The 20464-nt window shown below is 39.0% G+C and overlaps 1 protein-coding gene across 2 annotated transcripts in view; it reads right to left on the bottom strand.

The window, feature by feature from the left end:
* Positions 1 to 6164: 6164 nt before the first annotated feature.
* The window catches only part of LOC139358609 (POTE ankyrin domain family member G-like), a 30341-nt gene continuing 16041 nt past the window's right edge, over positions 6165 to 20464 (bottom strand). The window contains exons 8-13 of one of the 2 annotated variants that reach the window (XM_071079833.1): positions 17509 to 17579; positions 16096 to 16140; positions 14898 to 15064; positions 7864 to 7987; positions 7062 to 7208; positions 6165 to 6953 (exon numbers count right to left, since the gene is read on the bottom strand). In XM_071079833.1, coding sequence (XP_070935934.1) covers positions 6870 to 6953; positions 7062 to 7208; positions 7864 to 7987; positions 14898 to 15064; positions 16096 to 16140; positions 17509 to 17579 — 638 coding nt within the window. In that variant the 3' untranslated portion in view covers positions 6165 to 6869. Of the gene's footprint in view, positions 6954 to 7004; positions 7209 to 7863; positions 7988 to 14897; positions 15065 to 16095; positions 16141 to 17508; positions 17580 to 20464 lie in introns of those variants that run through there. The other variant, XM_071079834.1, reaches the window with a different exon arrangement.

Here is a 20464-nt window from a genome sequence, read left to right on the forward strand (position 1 = left end):
CACTGAAGGCAGCGCACACCCTGCTCCTGATCCTGCTGCTGCTTTTCTCTGTGTGGCTCCATTTGAAGCACAGTTGTTGCACTGCGGCTTGTGCATGCCAGGCAAGGCCAACCTGGCTCAAAGAGCAACCAGCCATGTCTGCAGGGATCCACCCAGAGCAGGTGGACCACTCGTCAACCTGACCCACTCAGGGAAGCCGGGAATGCGTGTTGTACCATGCATTTCACTGCAAGTACCTTTCTCTGCAGTTGGTGACCTAGGTTTTCTTCTATAGGTTTTTTATGGTTTTAGGTCTTGCATTTAACTCTTTAATCCATCTTAATATAATTTTTGTATTAAGCGTAAGGGAATAGCCCAGTTTCAGTTTTCTGCATACGGCTAGCCAGTTTTCCCAACACCATTTATTGATAGGGAATCCTTTCCCTTTGCTTGTTTTTGTCAGGTTTGTTAAAGATCAGACAGTTTTAGTTGTGTGGTGTCATTTCTGAGGTCTCTGTTCTGTTCCATTGGTCCATATATCTGGTTTGGTATGAGTACCACGCTCTTTTGGTTACTGTAGCCTTGTAGAATAGTTTGAAGTCAGGTACTGTGATGCCTCCAGCTTTGTGCTTTTTGCTTAGGATTCTGTTGGCTGTGTGGGCTCTTTGCTGGTTCCATATGAAATTTAAAGCAGTTTTTCTAATTCTTTGAAGAAAGTCAGTGGTAGCTTGATGGGAATAGCACTGAATCTATAAATTACTTTAGGTGGTATGGCACTCAGGCACAGAAATGCCCTTGAGTAGGGCAATACCATTCAGGACATAGGCATGGACAGTCTTCATCACTAGAACACCAAAAGCAATGGCAGCCAAAGCCAAAATTGACAAATGGGATCTAATTAAACTACAGTGTCTGCAGAGCAAAAGAAACAATCATCAGAGTGAACAGGCAACCCACAGGATGAGAGAAATTTATTGCAATCTCTCCATCTGACCAAGGGCTAATATACATAATCTACAAAGAACTTAAACAAATTTACAAGAGAAAAACAAAGAACCCCATCAAAAAGTGGGCAAAGATATGAACAGACACTTCCCAAAGAAGACATTTATGCAACCAACGAACATGTGAAGCAAAGCACATTACCACTGGTCGTTAGAGAAATGGAAAGTAAAATCACAATGAGATACAATCTCATGCCAGTTGGAATGGCCATCATTAAAAAATCGGGAAGCAATAGATGTTGGAGAGGATGTGGAGAAAGAGGAACACTTTTACACTGTTGGTGGGAGTATAAATTAGTTCAACAATTGTGGAAGACAGTGTGATGATTCCTCAAGGATCTATAACTGGAAATAGCATTTGACCCAGCAATCCCATTACTGGGTATATACCCCTCAAAATATAAATCATTCTAATATAAAGACACATGCACACGTATGTTTATTGAGGCACTGTTGACAACAGCACAGACTGGAACCAACCCAAATTCCCATCAAGGATAGATTTGATAAAGAAAATGTGGCATATATGCACCATGGTGTACTATGCAGCCACAATAATGGATGAGTTCATATCCTTTGCAGGGACATGGATGAAGCTGGAAACCATCATTCTCAGCAAACTAACACAAAAAACAGAAAACCAAACACCACACCTTCTCACTCATAAGTGGGAGTTGAACAATGGGAACACATGGACACAGGAAGGGGAACACCACACACCAGTGCCTGTCAGGGTGGGGAGCTAGGAGAGGGATAGCATTACCAGAAATTCATAATGTAGATCACGGACTGATGGATGCAGCAAGCCAGCATGGCATGTGTATACCCATAAAACAATCCTGCATGTTCTGCACATATACCACAGAACTTAAAGTATAATTTTAAAAAAAGGAAATTTGCTTTTAAGTAAACTTTTAAACATAGAACTTAAAAAAAAATCCTTTTGAATCTTTTACTACCACATCATAGCTTGGACAAACTGATGATATTTCAAAAGTAACACAAACATCAAACAGAAAGAACTAGACTTAGGAACCAAACTCAGGTTTCCGTAGTTAACAAGCAGAATCTTAACACTGGGTCACCAAGACTACTCCTTCAGCCTGGCCTTGGCTAGCAAAAGATGGCCTTGTTATGTAGGTGAGCCCACTTATGTACAAACAAAAAAAATAAAAATAAAAAATATTTTCTGATAACTGGAATTTTTTTTTTCATTTTTGCAGCCACAGGGCTTTTAGCCAATTCAGATGCCTTGCTCTGCACAATTTGGAACATTCCCTTGGATTTGACCAAGTCAGGAAGAGATGGGAGAAAAGTGAAACAACAACAATAAAACCCCAAACACAAACACAAAGAATTGAGCAAAACAAACAAATGCACCATTTATATGATTACTGAGTGTTCTCATGGTAAGGAGAAATTAAAAGTAGCTGGTGGATAATCTTAAATTTTAGTCATTAGAAAAAATTTTAAGACAAAAGTCTAATTCAGTTACTTACCTGGAAATAAGGCTCAGGCTGGTGATCGTTCTCTGCCATCTGAGAAGCTGGAAAAAACTGACACTCACCTTTCCTGTCAGAAGCAAGCCGAAACTCAGGAAAGGAGGTGCCTGCTCTCCATCGCCATGGAAGCAGGAAAACTTGCCTTCGTTGTTGGAAATGAGTAAAACTTCAGAAAAGGACTTGTACAGCAAAATCAACTTTAGATCTCAACCAAATTTTGGGAGATCAGGAACTCTCTGCAGGGGAGAACTCCCCAACCTCAGCAAATTATCCTATTGGTTTGGGCAATAAAGATAGCCCAGGTTGGTATCAATCAATAATGAGATTTATCAAAGGTCAGGACCACCATTGTAATCTCCTTCTTTTATTTCTTTTCTTTGAGACGGAGTCTCGCTCAGTCACCCAGGCTGGACTGCAGTGGCGCGATCCCAGCTCACTGCAAGCTCCGACTCCCAGGTTCATGCCATTCTCCTGCCTCAGCCTCCCGAGTAGCTGGGACTACAGGCACCCGCCACCGTGCCCGGCTAATTTTTTGTGTTTTTAGTAGAGACGGGGTTTCACCGTCTTAGCCAGGATGGTCTCGATCTCCTGACCTCGAGATCTGCCCACTTTGGCCTCCCAAAGTGCTGGGATTACAGGCGTGAGCCACTGCGCCCGGCCCTCTGTCTTTTTTTATGTTTATTGCTATAGTCCGTTTGGTCAGGAACTAGGAGTGCAACACTTGCTTTTTTCTGTTTTCCATTTGCTTGAAATATTTTTCTCCATTCTTTTATTTTGAGCTTATGTATGGCACTGCATGCAAGATGGGTTTCTTGAAGACAGCATACTCAAATGGGTCTTGGTTCTTTATCCAGCTTGCCCCCGTGTCTTTCAAGTGGAGCATTTAGCCCATTTCCATTTAAGGTTAATCATGGTATGTGTGGATTTGATCCTGTCGTCATGCTGTCAGCTGGTTATTTTGCAGACTTGTGTATGTGGTTGGTTTTTGGCATCACTGGACTGTGTACTTCAGTGCGTTTTTGTACTGGATGGTGATGGTTTTTTCTTTCCATATTTAGTGCTTCCTTCAGGAGCTCTTGTAAGATAGATCTGGTGATAATGAATTCCCTCAGCATTTGTTTGTCTGAAAAGGATCTTATTTCTCCTTCACTTATGATGCTTCATTTTACTGGACATGAAATTCTGGGTTGAAATTTCTTTTCTTTAAGAAGTTGAATATCTTTTCTGGTTTGTCAGGTTTCAGCTGAGAGGTCTGCTAAGTCTGATGGAATTCCCTTTGTAGGTGACCTTGCCTTTCTCCTCAGCTGCCTTTAACGTACTATTTTTTTCATTTTGACCTTGGAAAATCTGATGACTGTGTGTCTTGGGGATGATCTTCCTGTGACATATCTTACTGAGGTTCTCTGGATTTCCTGAATTTGATTGTTGGCTGTCTGGTTAGGTTGGGGATATTCTCACGAATGATATTCTGAAGTACGTTTTCCAAGTTGGTTCCATTCTCCTCATCCCTTTCAGGTACATTAATTCGTCACAGATTTGGTCATTTATATCATCCCATATTTCTCGGATATTTTGTTCATTGCTTTTCATTCTTTTTTTTTTCCCCATTCTTGTCTGCCTGTTTTATTTCAGAAAGCCAGTTTTCAAGACCTGAGATTCTTTCCTCTGCTTCGTCTGTTCTGCTGGGTGGTTTTGCACATGAGATGGAGCTGGTCAGACCTCTGCCGTCCTTAGTCTGTTTGCCTCTCCCAGGACTCCAGCTTGGGCACACTTGCTTACAGGGCACTCTCGGGTGCCCACACACACTACAATAATTTTCATAATGCCATCACACACAATCACCATGTGACTGCATTATGAAAATTCTTGTAGTGTGATTTACAGCTCTATCAGGTCAGTTATGTTTTTCTCTGTACTGCCTATTTTGTCTGTCATCTCCTGCAGTGTTGTACAATGATTTTTAGCTTCCTTGTATTGGATGAAAACGTACTTCTTTCACTCAGTGAACTTTATTCCTACCCATATCTTGATGTTGACAGGGATGGGGTTTTTGGCTCTGTTCCAACCACAGCTTCGTCTTCAGTGGCAGTTGGTGTGGGTTGGGGTGTGTGCTGCACTCCCATGTGCTATCAGGGCAAGTACAGAAAAACCCACCTGTGTAAACACACACAGCAAAGGGATGTGAGAAGTTTCCATATAAAGGGCTGCAGTATGGAGAGGTGATGTGCAGGCTGGTGCATGGCTGTAGGGGCCACCTTGCTGCAGCTCTCCACTAATCAGGCATGGTCCACTGGTACAGAAGCTATGGTGTGTGCACCCGAGAGTGTCCTGTAAGCAGGTGTGGCCTGGCTGGGGTCCTGGGAGAGGCAAGCTGACTAAGGGGTGCTGAGGACAGACCACCCTCACCTGATGTGCAAAACTGCCTAGCAGAGATCAGGTCTCAGAGAACTCTCTCAAAAGTGAACCCCAGCACAGCAGAACTGCTCTACACAAACATGGCCAGACTTCTTTTTTAAGAAACTCCCCTTTTTAAAAAAGGTAACTCTTAGACCTGATCTGTGCTGGGCAATCTTGCACATGAGACAGGGCTGGTCTGACCGCAGCACTCCTTAAGTGCTGGATAAAGTGTCTCATAAGAGCAAGCAGAGCTAGAGAGATAGCTGTCCCTGCCCTCTGGGCTGCATATCAACTGACTTGTTGCTCTACAACTTTGTCTCCTGGAGGCTCCACCCGAGAGAGATGTAAGTTAGCAGTTACTTAATGTAATCACCCCAGGATGGAGGGTCTGTGCTGTGAGCCCAAGTCAGGGTTCCCTGTCTGGTGATGAACAGTGCAGGGTGTGTGGTACCTGTGGGAAATGGACTGGTGTGTTCCTTGGGTCAACTGCAGCTTGTTGGAGGTGTGGATATGGCACTTAGGGTCTTTGCTCCCTTGATATTCTGAGGGAAGCAAGGGCAGTTCCACTGCAGAGGCAGCGGCAGAGAGGATTTCAGTTGCTCCTGGAAGCTCAGTCCAGGGAATTGCCAAGTTGCTACAGGCTTGATAGTTCCAGTGGGGGGCTGGCTGGAGACCCTGCCAGGAGGGCCTACCCATTGAGGAGATATGGAAATGGGCACCCACATAACAGTCTGGCCACTTTTCTGTGGGGCTGCTGTGGTATGCTGGGGGTCCACTCCAGTCCCCAATGGCCTCCTATTTTCCAATGCCTGAAGGTATCAGCAGTGAAGTCTGCAAAAAGGCAAAGATGATAGCCTGCCCCTTCCTCTGGGAGCTCTGCACCTCGGAGGTATGAACCAGTTGCCAATCTGTACACACCTGTAGGATGTGGCTGGAGGCAAGTTGAGAAGTCCTGAACAGTCAGGAGGAACAGGAACAGGGACTTGCTTAAAAAAGAAGTCTGGTCACATTGTTGTAGAGTGGCTATGCTGTGCTGGGGGTTCACTTCAGCCCCTGGTTGCCTCAGACACTCTGAAACTTGAAGACTGAAATGGCTAAGTTGTCCAAATGGCAAAGATGACAGTCTGGTCCTTCCCCTGGAGCTTTGACTCAGGGAGGTCTGAAACCTCTGTCAGCCAGAGAACAGCAGTGAAGGTGGCTGGAGACCCTGGTTGAAAGCCTGCACCCAGTGTTTACAAACGTGGTTGGAGACTGACTTAAACAAGAGTCTGGCCATGTTTTTGGAGGGTGGCTGTGCTGCACTGAGACACCACTTCCACCCCTGGTCAGCTTGGGCTCTCCAAAGCCCATGGGCCAGAACGGCTAGGTGCCCAAACAGCAAAGGTGGTGGCCCTCCCCTCTCTCTGGGAACTCTGTCCCAGGAAGGTTTCAAATCTCCGTTGGCCAGGGAACACTGGTGGGGGTAGCTAGAGGCCTCAGGTGGGAGGTCCTGTCCAGTGATGAGGAACAGGATCAGGGCCTGCTTACAGAAGCAGTCTGGCCATGATTTGGTAAAGCAGCTGTGCCGTGCCACAGGATCTCTTCTGCCCTTGATGGGTTTGTAGTCTCCAAAGCCCACACACTAGAATGACTAAGTTGTCTGAACAGGAAAGATGGGGGCCTGCCCCATCTTGTCTCTCAGAATTTATCCTGTGTGATGCAGCTTAATGTTTAGGCTGTTAATTTTGCTGTCAACATTAGAGTTGTTCAGAAAGAATCTCACTGTTATCTTTTAGGTTAGATATATGAGAATTCATTTTTTCCTGTAAATAAACCTGTTCGTGTTTGTTCTCTGTAAAGAAGTCTGTTTCATCTATTTGACATTGATCACAGTCATGTAGGGCAGTAGTCAGTCTAAAGCGACATGATAGGATTTCCATTTCCAGTGTTTCCTAGCTGTGTCTTACATTCTGCAATTCAGAACTGAGCATTCTCAGCGGTCAAAATGCTAAGCTGTCCACTCTACTGAAATACTGATTTTTGCTAATGCTTCCTCATTCAATTTTACAGCCTTAAGAAGTTTATCATTATTCTCAGTTGTCAAAATGCTAAGCTGTCCACTGTACTGAAATGCTGATTTTTGTTAATGATCCTCCCTTAATTTTACAGCCTTTAGAAGTTTATCTTTCTTTGCTTTCACACTTTCAATTTCCTCCAAAAGTTTCTTTTCCCTTAGCTGGCTCTGCTGTTTTATTCTGTCTACTTCCAGTCTCAGCATGGCAATTTCTTCCTGCAACATGCGATTTTCATGCAAGTGATCTTTTTCTTTCTTATTGGTAAGAGAAACCTAAGTAAACAAAGGGAACTTTTAATTAGCACTCAAGAGAATGACATATCATGATTTCTTCTGAAATTAAAGGATGACATTTATATTTGTATAAGGAAAGAATTCCCATAGTGGATATTTAACTGGAAAAAAGTTGGACAAAACTTCAAATCTAAAAATGTGTAAATTCCAAAAAGTTGAAATACTTATTTAAAGACCATGAAAAATAAGTCACTAGAGGATTTTTAGAATTTCAGAATTGGAAAAGCCTTTCTCTGAATTATAAAAAAACCAGATGCATAAAATATAAGATTAATATGCTTGCATATATTTTTAAAATTGGGTTTATACTCTGATATCTAACCTATCAACCACACCATTGTAAGAACCTTAGCTATGCATATATTTGGACAGAAGCAATTTCTTAAAGTTCTTTAAGTTCCTTTTTCTGAAGAAAGTTTTATCAATATACTACTTTTCTAATATTTTTACAGTCAGTTATAGGAATTGCATTTATTCATAACTGTTTAAGCATTGTACCCTTCCACAATGTACACGTAGGCATCTAAACATTGCACTTCTGTTTTAAAAATCCTGTGTACTTTCCAAAATACATAAAGTTGTCTTTTAAATAAATACACATATTAAAACATTTGAAAATGACTAAAGAAAATACCTCAGAATTCATTTTCTTTTCAGCCACTTCCATCTGCTCTTGTTTACCAGTCAGAATCTCTTCTTGTGATATTCCAGCATTCTGTTCTTCCGAAACTTGCTTCTGGGTATCATTTTGTTCATCACTAGAAGAAATTTTGATTTTCATGAAATACTGGAGGTGTCCCTAAAATGATCTACAGGGCAACATGGTGCCATCAGATGTCATTCACACAATGCATATCTGCACATTAATCCAAGACAAGGCAAAGGGGTCTCACATCTCTTAACCCAGTTCTCCCCGACCATGTTGGCACCAGGGACTGGTTTTGTGGAAGGTAATTTTTCTGTAGACCTGAGTTGGGGGATGGTTGCAGGATGACTCAAGCACATAACATTCATTGTGCATATTATTTCTATTATTACTTATATATAATGAAATAATTACGTAGCTCACCATAATGTAGAATCAGTGGGAGCCTCAGCTTGTTTTCCTGCAACTAGATGGTCCCATCTGGGGGTGACAGTAGATGGTGACAGATCATAAAGCATTAGATTCTCATAAGGAGTGAACAACCTAGATACCCTGTGTAAGCAGCTTACAACAAGGTTTGAGTCACACTCCTATGACAATCCAATGCCACCACCGATCTGACAGGAAGAGGAGCTCAGGCAGTAATGTGAGTGACAGAGAGTGGCTTTAAACAGATGTAACTTTGCTTGCTCATCTGCCATTAGCCTCCTGCTCTGTGGTCCAGGTCCTAACAGTCCAGGGACTGGTACTGGTCCATGGCCTGGGGATTGGGAAGCCCTGTGTTAACCCATACTTTTTATATTTATTTTTGGGAAACACTTTCCACTTATATTCTTGATTCCTCTGTATTTTATAGACAACTTAGAAATTCCTTTTGGAACAAGACAGGGTCTAATATTGTGTTTTTAACATACAACTTTGAATTAATTTTATCTGTGTATGCGACAGAGATGTGAAATAAAGTAATCATTAATCACTTTTGATTTTACTTTTATTTCATGCATGTTAAGAATAAAACTGGGAAGTCCTAGGCAGAGCAATTGGGCAAGAGAAATAAAGGACATCCAAATTGGAAAAAAGAAAGTCAAATTATCTCTTCACCAATGATATGATCTTATCCCTAGAAAACCCTAAAGACTCCTACAAAACACTCCTAGACTTGATAAATGAATTCAGTAAAGTCTCAGAGGCTACAAAATGTACAAATACCAATGAGTAGTACCACTATACACTACCTACAACCAAGTTGCGAGTCACGTCAAGAACCCAGTCCCTTTGACAATGGCTGCAAAAGAGTAAAATACCTAGGAAAATATGTAACGAAGGAGGTGAGTCAACTATAAAAGGATAACTGGAAAACACCACTGAAGAAAATCAGAGATGACACAAATAAATGAACATACATCCTATGTTCCTGGACTGAAAGCACTGATATTGTGAAAATGATCATAGTGCCCAAAGAAGTCTACAGATCCAATACAATTTCTATCCAAGTACCAATGTCATTCTTCACAGAGTTATTTTAAAAAGCTGCCATTCATGTAGAACCACAACAGAGCCTGAATAGCAGCACACACACCAAGCAAAAGGAACAAACATGTTGGCATCACATGACCTGAAAACTGTAATTATTTTTAATGAGGTAAAAATGCATAAGAATATTACTGTTATTGTACAGAGAAGACAGTGAACAAGAAAAGGAATTTAAAAAGAGAATATCACTACCATATACATATATTAACTGACAAAGAGACTAAAACCTCCTACTGGAGTTTATGTTAGGACTTGAACAAAAGCTTCTAGAAATACCAATAACAGAAACAAGGCAATTAATTTTAAGGAATAAATTATGCAAAGAAATATGTATTTTAAAAAATGTAAATAGATCTTCCTGAGAGCTATTATTAACCAATTCATCGTGACCACAATTTTAAAATGAGGTCTAAAATTCTGGAATATAAAATAGTTTCATTTTGAACATAGTTAATTGAAGGCAACTTTTAAACAGAAAATGTTCAGTTAAAGTTGAGTCTAACTTAGGAAAGAAATGACCTGTACCAATGGTAACAAGAAGCCACCCAGAGCCAGTTTGAAATCTAATCAACCAATCAATGACCACTGGTCTTGCTCACCAACCAATACAGATGTGAGCAGCTTGCTTCTGAAATACAGCCAAGCAGCAGCACCTGCTCCATCAGAATAGCCAGTGCCGGACCAGTATTCCTCTTACTATAGGAAGCAAAAAATTTCCATCTCTGTCTTTTTATTTCAAATACCAAAGGTTCATAATCCCTTGAAAAGAATTTGTAAGTCCATTAAATGTGCCACCCCATTTTTTTTTTTAAAGCAGGTGGCCAGGTGCAGTGGCTCATGCCTGTAATCCTAGCACTTTGAAGGGCCAAAGTGGGTGGATCACCTGAGGTAAAGAGTTCGAGACCAGCCTGCCCAACAAAGTGAAATTAGTAGTCTCTACTAAAAATACAGAAATTAGCCAGGTGTGGTGGCATGCCGCTGTAATCCCAGCTCCTCAGGAGACTAAGGCAGGAGAAATACATGAACCCAGGAGGCGGAGGGTGCAGTGAACTGAGACCCCACCACTGCACTCCAGCATGGGTGATAGAGTGAGACTCTATCTCAAAAATCAAATCAAATAAAATACTAGTAAAGTTTGCAATTCCTCTGACTCAGTTTACCATAATTACAATTATGATTACAAATAAAAGAATAAATAATGAATAACCACAATATTGGGCTTTTCTCCCTAAATAAAAAAATTAATATAAAGAATGTAGCTTATTATAAAAAGCCAAAACAATAATTAAAATGCATATAATTACCAGACAAAACTAATAGAATGACCCATGTCAAAATTTTAAAGTGAGAATCAATCAAACAACATACCCAGGATAAACTCCATTCACTCGTTTAATAAGGATTTATTAGGTAGCTACATCTAATACGCTAGGCCTTTTTCTAGGCAGTGAGGATATAGTAGTGAAAAATAAAATCCTTATTCATGAGAGTGAGATAAACACACAATAACAACAGACAGAGAAGACAAAATATACAGTACGTTAGAGGAGAAAAAACTAAAGCAGGAAAATGAAATGTTTATTTGTTTGATGGGGAGGGTGGTGGGAAAGTTGGGATGGTCAGAAAAGTCTCTGCTGAGAAAGGGGATTTCTTTCTTTCTAATACAAAAAACCTTTTATTTGTATATCAAAGACTCTAAGAAATGATGATATAAGGTTAAGAGTGTTGATGTCAAGATACAAATGGATTTGAAGTTAGAGATGATAAATCACTTTGTTTCATTGAACCTTCCCTTGGTTACATTAGAGAGCCTCCCTGGTACACTCCCAGTTGAATCTTAAGCATGATGCATCTGGGTAGTACATGGTTCTTCCTCAGAAAGTGGTTGTTCCATAATGTGTTTCTTTTTACCCTTTTTCTACTTCTTAGCAGAAAGGAGGTTTTAAATAAAGAACTGAAGGAATGGAAAGAGTAAGCTAGGAGGATATCTGGGGAAAAAGCATTCCAGACACAGGGAACTGCCAAGTACAGAGGTGTGCTTGGAGTCTTTAAGCACTAGGGGTAGATAAGGGATGGCAAGAAGTTCAGTGTGGCTAAAGCAGAGCAAGGGAGATAATTAGGAGGAAATTTGACACATACTCAGAGTGAAATGGGAGGCAATCAGAAGGGCTGGGGCACAGGACTGACAAAATTTGACTTATATTTTAAGTACATCCACTGAGTTAAGAATTGATGAAAAGGGAAGTTTTTAAAAGCCAGGACTATCAATTACCAGTCTATGACACTCATGTAGACTGCAGATGAGGGTGGCTCAGATGTAGAAGATATGACTGGCTTCTGGACATATTCTTCAGATAGACCTGACAAGATTTACTGAGAGAATAGATGTAAGGTGTCAGAGATGGAGACAGAGATGAGTCAAGAATGACAACGAGATTTTTGGCAGAGCAACTGGAAGAGTTGCCCTTAACCAAAGTAGGAAAGACTACATGAGGGGTAAATTTCAGGAAGGCCATCAGTAGCCCAATTTTGGGTCTGACAAGTGTGTGATACCCAATAGCTAACCAAATAGAGATATCAAGTAGGCAGGCTCATATGGAAATCTGGAATTAGGGAGAGAGATCTGAGCCAGAGACATACATTTGGAAATCACTAGCATATACACGGTAGAAAAAGTCACGAGGGGCTGGGTGCAGTGGCTCATGCCTGCAACCCCAACACTTTGTGAGGCCAAGGCAGAGAGATCACCTGAGGTCAGGAGTTTGAGACCAGGCTGGCCAACATAGGGAAATGCTGTGTCTACTAAAAATACAAAAATTAGCCGAGCATGGTGGCACCAACCTGTAATGCCAGCTACTCAGGGGGCTGAGGCAGGAGAATCACTTGAACCCAGGAGGTGGAGGTTGCAGTGAGCCGAGATCACACCACTGAACTCCAGCCTGGGTGACAGAGTGAAACTCTGTCTCAAAAAAAGAAAAAGTCATGAGAGAGAAGATTGAGGACTGAGCCCTCGGAAAAAACAATGTCCAAATGGAGAAAGATGAGGAGGAGCAAGCAAAAGAGGCCATGATGAATGGATTAGAAAGGCAGGAGGAAAAGCCTGAGGGACTGAGGTCCTGGAAGCCAAGTTGAAGATGCTGTTATAGAGGAGATGTCCTCCATTGGCTCAAATTCTGCTAACAGATTAAATAAAATGAAGTGTACGAAAAATGCCTAGATTTATTACAGAAAAAAATTAGTGATAATCTTGAGGAAAAACAACGTTGGAGGAGTACTGAAACTGAAGACTTACTGGTGTGCGATCAAGAGTGAATGAAAAGATAATTGAGTTCATGAGTTCTTTTAAGGACATCATACTTAGACAGTTCTTTTAAGGACATCATACTTAGAAGTCATGGCTGAGAATGTTGTAATTTTCTTCCACAGTCATGGAAAATAATAGACAATTAATTTCTAATTTTATATAACAGGTGTAGTCTTCAAATTTTACATAACAATTATATATTTTAAAAGTTATAAAATTATACACATGTGGCATTAAAAATGCCAGACTGAGGTGTTAAATCCTTAAAACTATAGAACTAAAAGTCACCTTAAACAATTCTAGATTCCATAAGCTGAATATCACTATGTTCATGCTTATACATAAAGACCAAGAAACACTAAACGTTTCAAGGAGAGTATTTCTGGCTTGATAAAAATCAGCCAATTCTAGAACAGTTGATACTCATCAAATATACAAAGTAATTGATCACAGTCAACTACTGAGTTCTATTAACAGGAATAAAGTGACAGAAATGCAGAAAATAATCTTATGTTACAAATGAAATTTTAAAAATTATATGAAGTCACTGTGGAAAAATGTGGTGTGGTGAATACTGAAATATATCCTTTTCTAAAAGGAAGGATAATGTCACACATGCAGGACACTTTTATGAATAAGAGTTACTGCATTAGCAGCACCTTCCTTTTAGCGCAAGGCCAGCACATTAGCACCTGTGGGCCAAATCCCACTGCCTGTTTTTGTAAGTCAAGTATCTTGGAACCCAGCCACGCTTATTCACTCTACAGTTCACAGAGTCAATTAGCTGGGTGTGATGTTGCACACCTGTGGTCCCAGCTAGCAGAGAGGCTGAGGTCGGAGGATCACTAGAGCCCAGAAAGTTGAGGCTGCAGTGAGCCATGATCACAAAACCGCACTCCAGCCTGGGCAACAGAGACCCTGTCTCAAAATTATATATACAGTCTGCAAAGCCTAAAATATTTACTAACTGACTCTTTGCAGAAAAATCTGACCAAATCCTGGTTTAGTAGATGAAAGATCCTTTGATACATTTTAATAAAAGTTTTACCCAATATACTGAAATGTTTATATTAAATATAGATCCCCATACAATCCCTTGGCAATATTCAGATTGAAGATCCAATATTTCAGCACTCAGGCACTGACAACAAAAATTTAATAACTAGCAATCAAGGTACAGTGTCAATGGAGCATGCAGCTTCCATTTGCAACACAGCAGATATTACAAGAATTCTAACAAAATTATCTTAAGATGTGTTATCAAAGCAAAGGTTTTAAATACATTTTAATTGTGAAATAATCCGTATACTCTAGATCTAACCTCATTTGTAAAAAATGGTTCCATACTACATTATTTTCTGGGAATGAAAATTGAGCTATTTCCTATTGGTAAGGATTTGCTTTTAATAATGATAAATTCCTACTGATAAGGATCCATCTTTTGATATAATGATGCTGTAATAAATGTTCTTATATGTAAGTATATACGTAACAAATCTATACAAGTATCCTTAATATACATATATATCCTTACTATGTTATATATGTGTGTGTGAATATGCTACTCAATTAATGTTCGAAATGCATTTACCAACAGTGTACGACATGTCTTTTTCAATGAGACCATTTCCTTTGCAGCAACACAGATGGAGCTGGCGGCCACTATTCTAAGCAAACTAATGCAGAAACAGAAAATCAAATGCCACATATTCTTACTCATTTAGTGGAAACTAAACAATGAGAACTCATGGACACAAAGAGGAGAATAACAGGCAAAAGGGTCTACTTGAGGGTGGAGCATGGCTGGAGAGAGATGACCAAAAAACTACCTTTTGGGTATTTTGCTTATTATGTGGCTGATGAAATAATCTGTAGCCCAAACTTTCATGATACAGTTTACCTATATAACAAACTGCACATGTACCTCTGAAGCTAAAATAAAAGTTCACTAAAACGTAAAGAAATTCCTTTCCCCTCACATTTGCCAATACTCATTATTTTTCAAATAAATTAATGACTGGAAAAAATGGTAACTCATTTTTTGCTGATTTTCATTTTTCTGATTACCAGGCAAGGCTGAATATCCTACGAAAAATACAAAATTTTTAATCATGAATATTAGCCCAAATTAGGATTAGTTTGACAGCATATGGCTATCTCCTATTAAATGTTGCCATAGGCTTACCTGTGATACTCTTCATTCTCAGTGTCAGGAAATTGCTGACTTTCAGGTGTTCTGCTCTTGCTTTGTGGAATTAATCCATCATCACCATTGCCAGCAGCGGCATCATTAGTCAGGTTTTCTGGTAATCCCATATTATTACTTCCGTGCTTCTTCATGTCTTCTTCAGCCTTGAGTGGAAGTTTGATATTAAGGATATTAAGGATATTCACTTTATTGAATAAAAAGAACCTTTTTAATTGATTTTATCAATTGACTCAGTTTGTCATTATTGTAGTCATTAAAAATATTTCACACTTAAGTTTGATCATATATACAGAACAATTACCCTCTAATTTTAAGATGTAATTATCATATCATTGTAAAATTTGCTTCATTTCTGTTTGACTGAATAAAATAGAATTTTTCAAAATTCAAAAAGGGCCCTCCTTCATTTTGTGCTTTTATTCCCAACGACTCTTCAGAATCTTATATATATATTTATCCCATTTGACTCGTGGGAACACACAAATAAAAAGACAAAGATGCAAAATGTGTCTTCTTCTGTCTTTACCACCTAGATCTCACATTAAGCAGTCAGATTTAGAGGATGAGACACTGTGAGGCTTCAGGAATAGAAAGGAAGATTGCCCTTTTCTGCACTGAGATATTCTTCTCCCCCACTGCCTTTGATCATTTTTTTTCATTTGGTCCCTGGGATATCAAAAACATGATGGTTCTCACTGAAACATGGGAACCAAAGTTCGCCACAACACAAGGAGCAGAGTGAAACTGCTGAGGTACAAGCGTGGATGCCCAGAAAATAAGATGCTCCCCAAATTTCACATTCCATAGCCATACGATTTTCTAGCTGGAAGATACACAGAATAAGAAATTATCTTCTTTAGCCACATTAACTATTGATAATCAGACTAAAACCAAGAAAGATAAAATGGTTGATCCAAAGCTCCTAAAGTCGCATGACCTAGCACTTTACGGCACCATTCAGGATTATTCCATAATAATGAAAGAATATTTCTGGGGTTTGTATCTCTTTAAAACTCAATCTACAGAATTCTTTCTGAGTTAAATATTAAATTTTTCACTGATGATTTATGCTACTTACATGATAGGATCATGTATGCCTATACTTACAACACTTTATTAAACAACATAATGTAAACATCTAATTCAACAGAAACGTTTGAATATAATGGTATACCTCTCTATCACAATCCTTGTTTATTTCTGGTTCTTGAGACATTTCCTGCAAATGCAAAAATAGAAGGTTAATTTGTTGTATTTCTGTGATGTTTCCTCTTTTGGAATGCATGTTTTAAAAATAAGTTGATTTTAAGTAATCAAGTATAGACAATGAAAAATTAGAAAATAATTAAAATTAAAATTTAACTGTTAAAATAAATAATTAATTAAAATTAAAAATTAACTTTTTAATCTACGTTCAGCTACTGCCACATCACTGGCTTCTGACTAACATGGGAAAAATAATTCACCTTAGTAAACGGGAGAAGATCAACATGAACCAGCAAACTTAACTTTGTCACCATTTGTTTGGACTCCACTTAATTTGTTACGTGTTAAATCTGCCAAAAATGCATCGGCGGATGATTTGTAGTGTTGCAAAGTCTTCCTCACTTGAAAAGAGTTTACCTCACCAAACCCTAACCAGTGAGCCTCTACAGATTACTAACTGGATTGTAGGCATGCTTTCAATTATTAGGAGCTGAAATCAACACCAAACAGAAAGAAATGCAAATTCTTAAATTTTAATTGAGATTATATGTTGTAATATGATAGTGTTATGTATCTAGTTTATCTGCTTAAGTCCAGTTCTAATATATTCTAATGTGTACTAACGACAGTGGATAAAAATTTTAATAATCTGTACTGATTTTCTGCAACTGCAGTAAGTTCAAATGTTATTGTGTTTCTGCACTAACACCAAAGGTCCCATTCTGCAAGATACGATTCTTGTAATAGGCATTTGGGTTGCTTTTATGACCTGGTTCCCTCCCTGAAGAGAAACGCTGAGGTCAATGAGAGATCACAAGGCAGAATATATCTTTCACCTTGCTATCAGTGACTGCAATATAAAACTGCAGATTTTCAATCACTGGCCATGATTACTCTTCAACCACGAATCCAGCTCAGGGACCATCAGTGTTACATTGCTCATAATTCTTTTGCTTAATAACATAATCCAATAATTGATGTTACTTTCTTTATCATGTCAGGGTGTTGTAAGAATAAAAGAACAAAGTTCTGGAATTTCTTTTGCCTCTATTCCAAAAGGAAAGATTACCTATAAGCTAATCAAAAAGGCAGATAAGAATATTTTAAATAAGAATATTGTAAAGTAAGAGTATTTTAAAGTTTATGGTGGTTATGTTTTTTAAGTTAAGTTTCAAATGCTAACTTAGAATCTATTGATTCTTCTGTTAATGAGATTGCTGAATTTATTAAATTTTATGAATCTATTAAAAAGTTCTTAGAAAAAAGAATCTATTGATTCTCAAAACCTAGTCTGAAAGATAATTTCATTTGGACTACCTAATATTATTAAAGCAAAGAAAACAACATTAAATCAAACATTTAAATGTAAAATTTTCCATGCCTCTGGCTGGCTATTTTCACTGCCTTTAAGCCTTTGTGATTCTTCCTCTGATGTCAGCTTTAAGTCTTGTTCTGTTGAGAAATCCATATATTCAGTTAAAATGAACCACTTAGAACAGTTAAAAACTATTGCCTTTATAAAAATAGATTTAAGACAACATTTTATTTTATCTCATAAATTGAGTGTTTAGTGTTTCATGAAATAGTTACTTAGGAAATCATTCTCTAAGACTTCAACAAACCACTTGGGGAGACGCCTGATGAGATTCACTCACAAATTCATCCACCCAACATAAATGAACAAAACCACCAGAAACACAACTTTAAAATACAGTAGAAACATATAAGGTAACACAGTATGTTGTTCTCCACTTCCTAATCATGAAGCAGTAAACGTAATGAAAAGGAAATTTAAAGAGAAACAAGTTTTCCTGCACTTAGCTACTCTGACTCTAAGGATAGTAACAGGCAGGGCCCAGGTAAGGTCATGTTGACCCTGTCCAAGAAGCCAGAGCCCACAGGTATGGGTCCAGACATCCCAGAGCAAGGTTAAGAAAACAAATTCCTTTACCGTCTCCCCTTCCCCTCAGCATTTACTCATAGCTCTTTGTAAAAATGTTTATATTTTGCAAGTTCCTCTTTTCCTTCAATGTAGTTGCAAAGTCACAAGCTATGCTGAGGTTGCAAAACTGTCACTATATGATTAACTGCCTTTGTTCTGCTTCTGTAAGCTTGCCTTTATAAGCCAGGCTCTGTCTTTGTTCAGGACTCAGCATTTGGGTGCAAATCCACTGAACTGGTGTGCACCTAAATAAAATCCTCCTGTTTCACCCACTGGGTCTCTCCTGCCTCCTGTTTTCTGCAACAATAGTACCTTATAAATGATTTCCAAAACTACTACTGACACCTGTATTAGTGCACAATGTCTTCCTAATATCTAAAATATTTCCCCCTACTATTCTGACAAATTTATTTTTTTTTCTTTTTTTTTTCTTCTTCTTCTTCTTTTTTTTTTTTTTTTTTTTTTTTTTGAGCCAGGGTCTTTCTCTGTCACCAGGCTGGAGTGCAGTGGCACAATCTCAGCTCACTGCAACCTCTGACTCCCTGGTTCAAGCAATTCTCCTGTCTCAGTCTCCCAAGAAGCTGGGATTACAGGCATGCACCATCATGCCCAGCTAATTTTCATATTTGTAGTAGAGATGGTGTTTCATGATTGGCCAGGATGTTCTTGATCTTTTGACCTTGTGATCCACCTCCTCCAGCCCCCCAAAATGCTGGGATTACAGTTGTGAGACACAACAACTGGCCTTATTTTCATCTTTTAAAACAATGATATGTGAAGTCTTCCTTGATTCTGCATGTCTTTCCCCAGATAAAAAGGTACCTCCTTCTTGAGGCTGCCTTCTGACTTCACTGATTTTTCTACCACATCTTTACCACCTGAACTGTACATTATTCCCCCACATGTCTGTCCCCTCTGCTCCAAGACTGCAGAGAACAGTCCTGCACATCATCTTTGTAAAAACAGTCTTCATTTTACTCAGAAATTTCTTATTGAGTCCTGCTACATACATGCTAGGCATTAGGGTTTAAAAACAATGAAAATAAAGCATATCAGGGATGGCTTTTCTAGAACACATGCCCAAGCACAGACTGAAATATTGAGGCTAGCCAGATTAAAAGCGGTAGAGGGAAGGAAAGGGTAACAGCATTCCACACAGCAGCAAGAGCAGGAGTGAGGCCTGAAAGAGTGAACGAGTGAGTAGGACATTACCAGCAGCTCAGTAATGCCAGAGAAAGGGCACACAGGGAAAAGGGCTAAAGATGGAGAGTGGGGCAGAAGTCAGATTATGAAACCTGATGTGTAATTTTAAGATGCTTGGACATTAATGTTCAAGAGTGATCCTGGTCCTATCTGCATTTAGAAAAATATCATTTTAATGCCAAAACCAATATTCCTAGTGAGCCAATAGTCATTAAGACAAGGTGACAGATAGCTCTTGTGGACACAGCTGAGATGTTACTATGTAGCAAATTCTCAATAATTCTCATGAGCACTTGGAAAGTCAATTCTATAATAAGTCAAAGAAATTACAATAAATCACTTAATATTTGGTTTGGGAAGGTGCTTTCTAAAGTTATAGTGCATACGAATATAACTCCTAGTTGCGAATTCAGAGATGTGACAATAAAGCAATGAAACTACACTGTGTTTGAGTCAGTAATCTTCAGATTTCTATCTCGTCTTCCTACCCGGTCTGTAAATTCTAAGTATAATCTTGGTACTCACTCTCAAGTTTATGTTAAATACTAGCCTATAAAAAAACACTCTTTCTCTTACTTCTTTTTGTTATTTATATGTTGCTGTTATTAAAGGAAGAACACAAAAATGCCCCACTGAAGGGATTCTGTTTGGTTGCAGGCTACAAGAAGGGAAAAACAGAAAGCATATTTTGCAGAAAATAGTATTTTAGAAATCAGAACTATGACATGAAGTCAAGCAGGGCACTCTAGGACTGAATTTGCTGTGCTTCTTTAATACACTCCTTGCTCTCTTTCTTTTCTGGCAGCCGTGACTCACACAGGTCATGGAGACTATCATTCCCTAAGAGGAACACAATTCTGATATTCATCTTTATCTATTAAGTTCACCTATCCCAATTCTGTGTTCTGTAGATGCCGACTTTTGGTCACTGATGGTGATACACATGGATGATGAAAATGATGACATTTTCATCAACTTTCAGATTCTTTGATCTTTGATAAGTCTTGTTACTGAGAGTCAAAGTAGTAGGATGTGAGTTATAAATGCTGGTTATCCAATTACCTACTCAAAATATACTACATGAATATTCCATTAAACATGCATAGGAAAAAAATGGTCATTTCTGCTGACCTGCACCTCTTTGCTCTTCTGTATTCACCAGAAAATTTCCTACTCCTTCCTCATGTCCAGG

The sequence above is a fragment of the Macaca nemestrina genome, chromosome 15 (genome assembly GCF_043159975.1).
Source record: "Macaca nemestrina isolate mMacNem1 chromosome 15, mMacNem.hap1, whole genome shotgun sequence".
Taxonomy (NCBI): domain Eukaryota; kingdom Metazoa; phylum Chordata; class Mammalia; order Primates; family Cercopithecidae; genus Macaca; species Macaca nemestrina.